This window comes from Myxocyprinus asiaticus, chromosome 42 (genome assembly GCF_019703515.2).
Source record: "Myxocyprinus asiaticus isolate MX2 ecotype Aquarium Trade chromosome 42, UBuf_Myxa_2, whole genome shotgun sequence".
Taxonomy (NCBI): Eukaryota; Metazoa; Chordata; class Actinopteri; order Cypriniformes; family Catostomidae; genus Myxocyprinus; species Myxocyprinus asiaticus.
The window spans coordinates 25493890-25508065 of NC_059385.1; the positions used below are offsets into that span (position 1 = coordinate 25493890).

Genomic DNA, 14176 nt, shown 5'->3' on the forward strand with positions numbered 1-14176 from the left:
AGGTTAAGAGATTTGGATGTAGATTGCCCAACCAGTCTCTGAAATTGCCATCTGTTTGATTACATTCATAAGGTCATTAGCATTACTAACCATATATCAGCCACAGACTTCAGAAAACAGCTTAAAATCAAAGATTAAACAATCCCTGACCATGGAGAGAGATGTTATCGGTGTTGATTTTATCAGTGGGTGACATGGGGTCTTTCAGGTCACCTCCTGACAAAACATTAAAGACAAAAACTGTCACTATAAGTTAAAAAAAAATCTATTAAACACAACAATAACAACAACAGAACTTACTTAAGGTCGTCGAGCAGACTGATCTCACAGTGAAATCAGGAACAGTAGGTTGACTTTTCTTTAGGTAAAATCAGTCTGTGCTTACCAAAATGCAAAAGTGGCCAAAGTGGTAAATGTTGTTGGCCATATAAGCAAGTGTGAGCTCCATTTTCCAGGTGTAATGTCCATAGAGGGGCACCAAAAGCGAGTTGTGAAGTGAGTTGTTTTTAGCTGTATAGGCTGTAATACAGTGAAGAGGAATGTATATTTTATAAATTGTACCCCAAATACCAAACCTAAACCTAACCAACAGTGGAGTAAAAATGTAATGTTAGAGGGGAAAATGCAAGCTCGGAACTGTACTGATCACTGATTATGCGAACGTGATTACTGCGAACCAGGGTCATGTTGCTGACTTAATACGCTTCCGGTCGCCACACAGGGAAAAGTAAACATGTTGGGCCGATGCAAAGAATTTTTTATAGGAGATGCCGCTTGTCAGTTAGTTGACATAATGTGGCCGATCCTAAGATACCGGAACTAGGGCTGTCAAATTAAAATTCGAAATTCGAATATTCGTCGAATGTAAGATACAAAAATCCACATTCGAATGCGAAAATGAGCATTCGATTATTGGATGTGTGCCAAGCACTGACACTGAATTACATTCTTGGACTAAAACAGACGCAGTGCAACGAATAATACAGAACATGGGTGTCTCACAACATGTTTTAAATGCTGAATTTCCTTTCAGATTCATATAGTGTCTGAAAAAATTCATTGTTTCTTCATGAGATGCTGAAAAAACAGCGAGACACGGCACAATGGCCAAAGACGTCCGTCTAGCGAATGCTTACACAGAAAAATACGGATGCATTCAGAGTGAACGATCCCCCTGAAATGGAGGTCTTTGGCGGTTATGTGTTGACTATGTCTTCCTCTCTTACCAGCGTCTCGCTGCAACATTAGGTACGTACAATCAACTGTATTTAATGAAAAACAATCTGGTACCACAGGTACTATAAAGCTTGAGTTTGTGGTAGTACTATGACACTGATACTGCGTGCAACACTAAGTTAAAACAGAACCATCTTTTGAAGCGTTTTACATTTGATTTGAGAATATAAACTGGCTAAATCTTCTGACTTTATAATTTGACACACATTTGTTAACAGCCAGATATGTTCTTTGCAATAAACTATCCCTATAACTGTACTGAGTGGTTTATATATAGGAGAGAATGTAAATTTAAAAATCAGATGTCTTGGAGATTTTTACCACTACCTGGAATAATGTCTTTAAAATTAAAATATAATTTGAATATTGGAAATATTTCAGTAAAAAATTAAAATTTATTTTCTCAGCCCTGTTGACAGCACTAACCGGAATTCTCAGGAACATTAGAGGAAACATTCCTGACTCCTGACAGCTACGGACCTGTAACCTGTGAAGGGGCAGAATATTTACTGCTGCAAGGAAATCCAAAGAGGCCTGGAGAAGAGATGACTTGTGCTCTACTGCCCCAATGACATACTGTGTGCAAAAGCCACCAGGCTGAAACATCAGGCAGATAATCAATCAGGGCGACCCCAGGGATGTGCCACTCGAGAGTATTAACAGAGCTCAAGCTCTTTTGAGTCAAATCCCACCATTTTATCAGAGTTGTGAGTTTAAAGACCAGGAGGGACGAGGTTGCTCTAATTCTGGAGTCCCTGTGAGAAATGGAGAATTAATATGTTGGAGCTAATTATGAAGCATGTTAAGCGCAGAAATTAATCTCTGACATTGGACTTTAACTGCACCATGGAAGCTCTATGCAGCAAATAAGTAAAGTTGATGCATGCGCTCAGAGACGTCACCAATGGGTTTTAGCAACAAAGATGAGATGTATTATCTCAAAGTCCATAATCCAGTCCAAAACCACAGCAGGGCTACATAAGTATTTTTTTAAGGTTACAATAAGGACATTTTTATATTAAACCATTTAGTTAATGTATTACTTCACATTATTACACGGCTCTCTGGAATACTCGATTCTGATTGGTCAATGACGGCATCCAGAGGTCCGATATTGCTCTGTAACTACCGCACATCCGGGGATTTAGATGTATCCAACGATCATCCGGGTTCTGCAAACCATCTTTCCTGCTTCTCAGCTCACCGTGTGATCTCTACAAGTAAGCTAATAAAATAATTTTAACTCAAATCAATGTTTCATTTATTTATTTATTTAGCAAGTAGTCTTGCAATAGGCTGAATTTTGAGGAGTCAGATGGTCTTTTTCACAAAATAAACACCAACAGAACTGCGATGCAAAGCAGAGGTTGATTCCAGCTGTTCAGCAATTTCTTTCTTCTCAAATTACATAATTTCAACGGAAATCAATATTTTATGTCCACGTATTTATTTGGTTAGTAATAGTTCACGACCGATATATCGGTCCGATATTAGCCTTTCACCGATATATCGGTATCGGCACATATGTTTACCGATATGCGCCGATATGAAAACTTTTTTTCAGAACATATAATGCAGAAAACAATGCTTTAGAATTGCCGTCATTACGTAGTTTGTTCAGCAGAACGCGCTCCAACTCCATTGTTTACAGAGCTGACTCTGAACTGACGGTGGCTCTGCAGACAGGCGGAGTTAAGCTGTGTGTCTTCACGGTAAGCTGCTAACTAGTTTGTGAAATACATACTGGAAAGTTAATAACCAATGACCCCATCATTTTCCCTTTTCAATATAACTAATATAACGTTAACCCTGTCCCTGACAACCATGTCACTCATGTTTATCTTTGCTATTGTTTTTTGTGTTAGCCAGCTATATTTTGTCAGTGCAGTAAGTAATGTAGCAGATTGAAAGGTAAACATCAGAGCATCTTTTTTAGCTCAGCATACAACGGTGCAGTGGTGGATTGTGTCTGTTGAGTGTTGATTTCACGCTATGTTATTACCTAGTTCCACAATGCTGGAAGGTAAAATAAACAACGTCCATATTTTACTCTCCGTGACAACGAGCTTATAGCTAACTAACTAACCACGTAGCACGTCAGCTGAGTGGAAGCTAATGTGTAAACATGTATTCACCAAACTGTTTTGTTCAGGATTCAGTTTGGTACCCCCTTCAATCGAACAATTCCAGTCATTGCATTTATAAAATGTAATATTTAAAAGTCTGGTTTTCCACCGTTGAAAGTTTCCCCTGAACTTGTATAGCAGAATACGGTGTAACACCACTGCCGCCGTTTATATCTTGTCTCGGCAGTATTAATATAGTCAGCATTTGACTGATACTAAACATACAGTACTGATGTTTATTTAGCTATTTATTTTATTTTTATTTATTCTTTATTTAAATGGTCAGCATTTGACTGATACTAAACAGTACTGATGTTTATTTAGCTATTTATTTTATTTTTATTTATTCTTTATTTTAATGGTCAGCAACTGACTGATACTAAACAGTAATACTGATGTTTATTTAACTATTTATTTTATTTTTATTTATTCTTTTATTTAATCTGTGAATTTTCCCTCTCTAAAATCGGTCTCAAAAATCCCATATTGGTCGGGCTCTAGTTAGTAACTGTGTAATAAGTGGGATAAGTCAGTCGGTTGTTATAGCAAAATAAATCCCTTCAGGGTGATACAAGACCCCTCAGCTTTGCGTCGGGGTCCTGATCACCCTGTCGGGGATTTATTGTGTGATAAAAACCGGCTGGCTGTACATTATCCTTACCATTTTGGAGACTTCAATCACAGGAAATCAAACAGATAGGAGTAAAGATGACGAAAAAGATGACGGCAGAGCTTCCAACAGCCAATAAAGTGTCTTTATAAGAATAAATCATGGAATCATTCCCTCATCCATAGCTCTTTTTCTCTCTCTCTCTCGCTCAAACAGACAGTCAAGTTCTATTGTTTTTGGCAGTTAAACTCAAACCCAGGCTTTAATGCTCACCAGGGTGAAAGTTAAACAAACCATTCAAACACATTGTTCCAGGACACAGTTTTTTCTGTGAGCCAATATGACTTTTTACATAAAAATACAGTCATCAGAAAAAGAAATGTAGCCTAATAATTTAGCATCTTCAGCCTAATACTTTTGTCACACTATACTGTAATATAACAGTCTAAAATGTATGAGCACAGCACTAACCAATAACATAAAATCCATTTGATTCAGGCTCACAAAATGTTCCTAGAGTTACTGTGTGATAATAAATGTCCATTAAGTATAAGCAGAAGATGCATTACTCTTTAGACACTAAAGACACTTCAAATATTCCTGAGACATCAGATTAGGCCGCAACATACACAAACATTCTTATACCTAAGCTAGTAACAACGGCGAGGTAAAATAGGGGTTTCACTAGTGACCTACTTTTCCTGAGGTGAGAAACTGTTGTCAACAACACACAGAAACTGAAAGGGCTTCACTCACTTTAATGCCAAAATGAAAGCTCCATTTAAACAGAAAATATTACAGAAATATATAACTACTGTAGAGTTCTGTAATATTCACTGTTATAATACCACCACTATGACTACTGCTACTACTAATAAATTAACAATTACTGAAATGATTGAAATAACACACATCAGTGATGCTCTGATGTGCAGCACTTTATTTGACAAAAATGTCTCCAATGTTGTATTTTGGACTGTGCTGAGAGGATCTGTATAAAAACACTTCTGTTAAAAAAAGAAATAGTGCAATGTTATGTTGAAAAATAATTGTTTTATTTTATTAAAGTTTTAATTAACTAATTTATTTAGACACCCTTTTGATAAAACTGAATTAAACTGTGTTGAATTCAGAATTTCTTTGACTGCTGCACCGTGTCTCGCTGTTTCTTCAGTGTCGTGCAGGACCGGCAATTTTTAAACACTGTGTCAAGTTAAAAAGAACTTAACATTTTTTAAAATGCATGTCAAGACACCTGCGCTCTGTTTCATTCTTTGCGCTGCATCTAGATTGTTTTTAGCGCAGGTTTCACAAAGATTCACCGTTCTGAACAAGTTCAGGCTGTAAAGAGGGGACTGTTGCATTGTTTCCTATTATTCCAGATTGTTCTGCACCAAGTAAAGTTCCAGCGCATAAACAGTAAGTCAATGCATTTTTTCCGTTCTACTCTAGTGTACTGAGGGGCTGCAATGCCTTGTTAAAACTTTATGTTTACGGTTTCAATACTGTTACGAATGTTGCCTAAATGGTTACATAAAATATAGCCTACTGCAACAGTGCTTGCTAGAAGAAATTATAAAGATTGTGAGTGATTTCGGGTTCGGGCTTATAAACTGACGGTATCATTCTGGGTCAGGTCACACGATCTCAGGTAAGGGTCGGGTTTCATTTTAAGGCCCGTGCAGACCTCTACATCTACGTAAGCATTTTTCCGTGAAGTATGTTTCTGGCCTTAGTAACATCAGCCAAAACGGAAAGTCGTCTCAGTGGCGGAGCATTGCGAAGACAAACATTGTTTTTCTTTAGAATAAGATGCGCAATAAAACCAGGAACATGAACTGAGAAAGTACATATTGTCAATTTTGATATCAGGTTGACTTTAAAGGTATTATGTTCTGCTTCATATGTTTAGCTGGCCAAAAACTCATAACCTGGCATCCTCTCTGCTGATGTCTGACCTCAGTTCCTCAGTTAACCATTACATTAAGCTGCCATTTTGGCTGTAAATTAGCTTGGTTGACCATAGAATGAGTAACACTTGGAAGGATTAAGGGAATACGGCAGCTGCATGTGAAAGCCTCTATTTAATGAGGGGGCCACCAAAAATGCCAGTCACACAAAAAACGAAAATACACAGAGATTCCTCACATAAATTAACCATACTGAGTTGGGGCACCAAAACACATCACAATGAACATTGTAACACCCATTCATTTCTAAATAGGCAGAGCCTGGACCGAATGAGGCCAGCTCCATAATTAAACCGAGCTGAGATTTTGGTCTGAATCCACTAGGTCCCTTAATAATGGAAAACCATGGGGACTCCAAACAGAATAAATCAACCAGATCTCATGAAAAGTCATACATAATTAACGAGTTGGCTATTTCGTACGGTCTCGCACGATGTTGTTCACATAAACTAAGAAAATTCCCAGATGTATAATGTGGAAGTAAGCGCGAGTTCCGCGCACAAGGCTTTAAGGACATATTTATTAATATTATGCCCTTACCCAAACCCTTATCTAAAATTATCCAATCAGTAGAGTGTGTAAACATGATAGGAAGCTGTTGGGTGTGACGGAAGCAAGTAATTGTCACGTATTAGATGGAAACGATGTCCAGTGACGTCATTGGCTGTAGTGAAAGTCTTAGGAATTCAAATGAGTGCAGTCACACAATATCATACGAATTAACCAAATTTAGAAAAGTCATACAAATCCTGACGATTTTGCCGTGAGAGTGTGTTGGAATAAATTGAAACCTTAACAGTCAGATCAAACTTGAAAACCAACACCTCCGTACATAAAAAGCGCAAAGGAAATTTGCTGTTCTAGAAAAACATGCCAAACACGCAGTAACAAAGATGTAGTCTCCATGCCAACTACAAAGGCAAAGAAAGAAGCTCCACCCATATAAGGGAGTGGGGAAACCACATGCCATAAATCCCAAGAGCTCACAATGCTAAAACATTTTTTATTATTATTCAAATATTTTTATTGATTTTCTTATTATGCAACATACAACACAGAGACATTTACAACATTAATTCAAACTCACAAACATATCCACATCCCGACCCCTACCCACATACACACACATCCCTTATAACAGAGGAGGGGGGAAAAAAAGAGGGGGGAAGGTTAGGTAACAAAATTAGCTGTACTAGCAGATGGAAATTCAGAATCAACATAAGATAGAAAAGGTTGCCAGACCCTGTAGAAATTTCCAGAGGAGCCCCGGATAGTATATTTAAGATGTTCAAGCTTGAGATATGACATCACCTCTATCACCCAGCATTTATGAGATGGTGGCATTGCCTTTTCCCAACTGAGAAGAATCAGACATCTAGCCAATAACGTGGAAAAAGCTATGAGCTCTGACTGATTCAGCGCAAGCTACGTTTCTTCTGGCACTATGCCCAAGATGGAAGTCAGAGGACTGGCATTGAGATCTCTATTGTATATAAGTGAGAACGTTCTAAAAACATCTGACCAGAATTTTGTTAGTCTGGGGCACCTCCAGAACATGTGACTCAGGTCTGCTGGTTCTAGACCACATCTGGGGCAAGTTGGGTCTGATCCTGGATATATTTTAGCCAACTTGCTCATAGAGAGATGGAGCCTGTGGAGCACCTTAAATTGCAGAAGCCCGTGTCTAATACATACTGAAGACAAGTGCACCAAATGAATTGCCCATTGCCAAGCTGTATCCGATATTTCTATTCCCAGTTCCTCCTCCCACATCCTCATATCTGCGTGTGACCCTCACCCCTACGTAGAGAAATTTATCAAGACTACTGAGAAAGGAAAAGATTGAAATGACATTCGATATGCTCTTTCATTAATAGGGAAAAGAAGACTCTTAGTTAAATTAATTTTGTAACCTGACACACTCCCAAAATCTGAAATAATTTTTAGGGCTATCGGTATAGAGAGATTTGGATTGGACAAGAAGTGAAGGAGATCGTCCGCATATTACGAAAGCTTATGCACATGTCCCTCCTTATGTATTCCAGTTAAGCCACTGTATTCCTTAGCATAATTGCAAGGGGTTCGGTAGCAACATCAAAAAGCAGGGGGGACAGAGGGTACCCCTGCCTTGTCCCCCTAAAAAGCGGGAGGCATTTGGATATTATGTTATTTGTTTGACGCTAAAACCTTTTTTTCCAAGTAGATGAACAGAATGTCCAAACTGTTTACAGTTGAGTACAACCTGTTAATTACTAAAGACACACTCATGTTAGTGTGCAAATGTGGTTTGTTTAAAACCAGCCCAAGTTTTCACTTTCTACTGAAATCAAAGTAGGTCTAACCCTCAAGAGGTACAAGTTAAAGGGCCCTTCCATTTTATGATCTACCAACTGTAGAAAAACCTGAACCTAATGAGAAAGGGAGTCTGAAAACAGCCTCTTGTCCTCTCAAAGTCAAAAGTGGGATTTGTCTGGACAAAAATACTTTGGCTACATAATCAAGCATGCTCCTAATCCACCCATTGCCAGCACTTCCAGTTCTTTTTCAGCTCTATTTCTTAAGGGAACTGTGCTATTTTTGAGAATCCTGATGGGACATCCCAAAGGAGACACCCCAGTGACCCTGCTGCATATGTTAAAGTCAAGTATCAAAGCACCAAATGTGCAAGAAGTTTCCTGGCAATGGAATTAAATTCCATTATACTGTGAAGCACCACAAACATTACAGTAGAGCATACTGGTGAAACTGTAATTGTCAGAAAGGAAACAGGGCTCAACAATAAGCATGGCCTCATAGCCCAAACAAGCAAGAGAGTTTTGGGACAATTGATTGAACTGTCATTTGTCCTGTTGGGCCATTACTGCATACTTGATCCATCTAACATTGCTTGATCAAATACGTGTTTTTATGCCTTGTAAAAGAATTTCGTACTGAATATTCTTGTGAATTTTGCTGATTTAAATGTCACCAATGTTATCAAGTAGGTTAATATTAGGCTTGGTCCTGATTCAAATTTCCCGATTCAATTCCGTTTGACAAGCTCTCGATCCTACAACGCGACGATCCCATAGTCATTCAATGGGCAGTGCACTGGCAAGGAGACAAGAGGCAGGTTTTTGTTTTTTTAATGGATGTCTATGGAGGAGATGTTTGAATGTGCTGAATAAACTGCTTTTGTGAGGAAACAGCTCATCACTTAATGAACTGACCACCTGTCCACTAATCTTCAACATGTTTTACACTAAAAAATCCTTTTGGATAGAACTATGAGTGGAGATTATCCTGACAAAATTGCCGTTTTATAAAAGAAAATACAAACAATGTAGATGTCAGGTGACAGGTAGGTTTCAGTTAGCTCTCCCCATTCTTTTTTATGGTATCAGCAAATGGTGATTTACTGTCGTAACACGCTAGTTGACCGTTGTCCTCTCTCTTATGGTAAAAAACATGGAGGTTGTTATCTCAGTACAGAAGATTTCTGGCTTTCCCTCATCCGTGCATGCATGATTAGAATTAGATTTTTCTTTTTTGTTGTTTTTGATTAACAACTGACAAGAACAGAAACGGTATTAAAAGAGACATTATTCAGTGAAAAATGGATTGCATGGACCTCATCTTTGGACCCATTACATGGTGACAGAACAGGTCAAATCAAACTTTTACTCACAGCACACAGTGAAAAGATCTCGCTGCTGAACTTCTTCCCCACATTACTACTAGGGCTGGGCGATAGGACAATGTTATCGGATATCGGCGATGTCTTACAAAGATCCCAATGCCGACTGCGACGCTCATTGGCAGATGATAATTGACAATATCGGGAAATGGCAAAACCATAGATCTGGGAAGTCACCAAATATGTTAAACAGTAGCCCAGGAAGTGAAACTAGCACCCTCCACCCGCAAAATGCGATGAGGCTGAATCCAGTTCACAGGCTCCTCGTCCAAATGTATTTCATGCACGGGTAATTTTGCTCATCTACCCGCAACAGGCGGGAGACCTATAAGATGTCTCGGAGTGACACATGACAAGAAATGCTGTTAGTCACAAAGACATGCACTTGAAGAAACACAATTTATTATATTTAAAAAAATAAAAAATAAAAAAAATAAAAAAAAAACCCCATCAATGCTTGTGTCTGATTCACTGTTTTTTTTCAGGGGCATGCAGTCTCGTGGAACAAGCGCATGTAAAGAGTTTTCACTCTTTTTTTCTCTGTTTCATTCATCTGAAAACTGTTTGCAAGAATAATGTCGTCTATGAGAATGCTGCAAATTATCTCCGATCATCTCAGGAGGTGCTGTGAGTGTAGTTATTTCCACGTGGTTAGCATGCATTGTGAACACAACTCTGCAGGATTCAGTAATACACACTGGCAGCTAAAAGTTTGGAATAATGTACAGATTTTGCTCTTATGGAAAGAAATTGGTACTTTTATTCACCGAACTGACATTCAACTGATCACAATGTATAGTCAGGACATTAATAACGTGAAAAATTACTTTTACAATTTGAAAAAAAAAATTCAGAACTTTTTAAACTACTTCAAAGAGTTCTCATCAAAAAATCCTCCACATGCAGCATTGACATCTTTGCATTCTAGCTGTCAGTTTGTCCAGCTACTCAGGTGACATTTCACCCCACGCTTCCTGTAGCACTTGCCATAGATGTGGCTGTCGTGTCGGGCACTTCTCACGCACCTTACAGTCTAGTTGATCCCACAAAAGCTCAATGGGGTTAAGATCCATAACACTCTTTTCCCATTATCTGTTGTCCAATGTCTATGTTTCTTTGCCCACTCTAACTTTTCTTTTTGTTTTTCTGTTTCAAAAGTGGCTTTTTCTTTGCAATTCTTCCCATAAGGCCTGCACCCCTGAGTCTTCTCTTTACTGTTGTACATGAAACTGGTGTTGAGCAGGTAGAATTCAATGAAGCTGTCAGCTGAGGACATGTGAGGTGTCTATTTCTCAAAACAGAGACTCTGATGTACTTATCCTCTTGTTTAGTTGTACATCTGACCTTCCACATCTCTTTCTGTCCTTGTTAGAGCCAGTTGTCCTTTGTCTTTGAAGACTGTAGTGTACACCTTTGTAAGAAATCTTCAGTTTTTGGGCAATTTCAAGCATTATAAAGCCTTCATTCCTCAAAACAATGATTGACTGGCATGTTTCTACAGAAAGCTGTTTCTTTTTTTCCATTTTTGACCTAATATTGACCTTAAGACATGCCGGTCTATTGCATACTGTGGCAACTCAAAAACAAACACGAAGACAACGTTAAGCTTCATTTAACAAACCAAATATCTTTCAACTGTGTTTGATATAATGGCAAGTGATTTTCTAGTACCAAATTAGCAATTTAGCATGATTACTCAAGGATAAGGTGTTGGAGTGATGGCTGCTGGAAATGGGGCCTGTCTAGATTTGATCAAAAATGACTTTTTTCAAATAATGATGGTGCAGTTTTTTAGATCAGTAATGTCCTGCCTATACTTTGTGATCAGCTGAATGCCACTTTGGTGAATTAAAGTAACAATTTCCTTCCAAAACAGCAAAATCTGTACATTATTCCAAACTTTTGGCTGCCAGTGTATATCTTTGTATTAAAGAAACAAAGACGAAAGTGATTAAATCATAAAGTAATACATAAATGTTCACCTTGAACCTAAAACTGAGTTCTATTTTCTTTTCTTTAGGCAGCATTAACTGTAACGCAATATAAACACAAATAAGATAAGAACACACATTTGACAGCATTATTTTGGGAACACAAGGGAATTTATTAGGCTTATTTATTATGATTATTATTGTCTTTCAATTTATTATTGTCTTTAGTTCTTAATCTGTAGGCTATTAGTAATTTTCCAACTGATGTCATTTACGGATACTTGCATGATGGCAAATGGGGCAGTTGGAAACGGTAAATGTTTGGATTTGGGGAGGTGGTTATATAAGATTTTTCTGATCAGTTTGTTTTTTATTTCTTTTTTAGTTTAGCTTAAAGTGCTATTTGAATTTAGAAATGTATTTTGTTTATGTTTTTCGTGTTTCAATAAATGAACTACATTTTTAAAGCAAAATCAAAAAAGCACAAAACCCTCGGCAGGGGGTTGACTATATAATCATATATCGTGACATTAAGGCGATTATCGATAAAATTATTTTTACATATCACCCAGCCCTAATTACTACGCAATCACTGGTGAGTGAAATCTGAAAATTTACCACCCAATGGCTCATCACAAAAAATGTTAGTGCAAAATTTGGTTGCAATTCCCTCTCATTGTAGTAGCGGGTTGCGCATAGAGAACAAGATCAGTCTTGGGATTTAAGAATCGATATCGAGATTGTTCATATGAAGATTACGATGCATAGGAAAATCATTATTTTTACCTATTACTTAAAATAGTCTTGAGAGCACCAGTCAGGATGAAAATTATAAACAAATCAGTGCTTTGTAAATTAAAAACATAAAACATTACTTGTAGGCCAATTTTTTTTTTTTTTAAAGAAAATTCAACATTAAATAGGCTAATAAATATAAAGAAATTTCTTCCTGCCAAACAAAAAAAAAAAATTTTTCTTTTACTAAATTTACATTTAAAACACTCATTATTGTTGAGTCCTGTGTAATATAATAGGCAAATCATTTGACACGGATACTGCAACAAAAAATATACATATAATAATAATAATAATAACAATAATACTTTTAAAAGGTAAAATAAGCTAATCGTACAACAACAACAAAATGTAACAAGAACATGTGTCTGTTCTTGCTATTCAACCGTCGGAGTACAGTTCATCCAGATGAGGAGAGTTATTGGCCGCAGTCAGTTTGACTGTTGTCAGTTTGAGTATGCTATTTTGCTACCGTTGCTTTTCACAACTAACGTCACAGTACCTATTCAAGGTCAGTGTAACTGTTCAGGTTTGCGGACATCAAACTGCATTGACATGAACATGCAGTGGTCTCCAAGTGTCTCTGGGTGTATGTGCTTGTCTTTTTTGTTCTAGAACTGTTAAAATAACTTCCAGCACCTTGTAAACTAGTTTCCATCTAATGTGAAACACCGTATGCTTAGCTGACAGGATACATATTTTGTTTACAATTTTCATAACTAAAAACAACAGCCTTCACATATTAAAAAAACAGCAGACTTTATCCTCCAGAAGCCAAAATTGTTGTTATAACGGCAAAGCTCTTCCTCTAACAGTGTTAAGAACTGCCAGACCTGTATTTGGACACCAACCTCTTACGTTTGTTTGTAAGCAAAACACACTGACAGGTTGACAACCTATATGAGTGACCTCATAACCTATACAGAAAGTATATTTATCAAGAGATTCTGACACATTTGTTTAGCAAGTATAAAACAAAGGTATTCAAGAACAACATCGACTGGGTTGATTTCTTGTGGGAACACTAAAAACAGGACGTCAATCTGAAAACACCTGATTCAATAGGCTTTAGGCTCTATCTTCAAATAAGAATAAATAGAAGAATATTGTACCAGATAATCCATGTAATTCCTCGATAGCTTCTTGCTCTTATCCCCGGAAAGCAGAAATTCTGAGTTAAGGCGACTATGAAATGAAACGTTAGTGTTGATTGAATGCATTCAAAAGGCTCGTTTAGGCTTTGGATTCCCCGCCTGTCCGATGTGAAATATAATAGATGTGAATAAAGAGGCTAGCAGGGTTAGCTATGCAATCCTCGGTGTGTGATGAGAGTCCCACGTACGGTTATGTGACTAAAACAAATCCTGTTATGAAGATTCAGGCTTCTTATACATTCAGACACATTACTTTGTTTGTTTTTTAAGTCGGTGTCTCCTCATATTTCGATCCGCGCGCACTGTACGGCGAGTGTGATATAGTTTAATGGTGTGGGCGGAGAGAGGCGCTGTTTGTTGTGTGATCGCGAGCCACAGAGGGTCGAGCATCAAGACTTCGACGTGACGTCATGGTTCACGCTTAATATTACTTGTGTACGTAAGTTCATTCATCCGACGCCGGAGGAATTTCTTTCTTCATTTAGGTGTGCAATATCAACCGTTATGAACAACCGACTTATTTCAGTCTATTTCACGTTATGAAAGCGTTTCACTTTTGTGGTCAAGTGTACGTGCTAGTTTTGCATACGTCTGTACCTCTGTCACGTGATAGTAGATCGCTTCGAAGCTGAGGCAACAGGCTCTTTGTCAACACGTGACAAGGAACTAACGGTGCCA

General features: G+C 37.8%; 1 protein-coding gene across 4 annotated transcripts in view; it reads right to left on the reverse strand.

Moving 5' to 3' along the window:
* Window positions 1-14018, reverse strand: part of LOC127432382 (ADP-ribosylation factor-like protein 15) — a 108303-nt gene extending 94285 nt beyond the window's left edge. For 3 of the 4 annotated variants that reach the window (XM_051683376.1, XM_051683378.1, XM_051683377.1), the window contains exon 1: window positions 13457-14018. In XM_051683376.1, the coding sequence (XP_051539336.1) occupies window positions 13457-13564 (108 nt within the window). In that variant the 5' untranslated portion in view covers window positions 13565-14018. The remainder of the gene's footprint in view (window positions 1-13456) is intronic. The other variant, XM_051683375.1, reaches the window with a different exon arrangement.
* Between the last annotated feature and the right edge of the window lie 158 nt (window positions 14019-14176).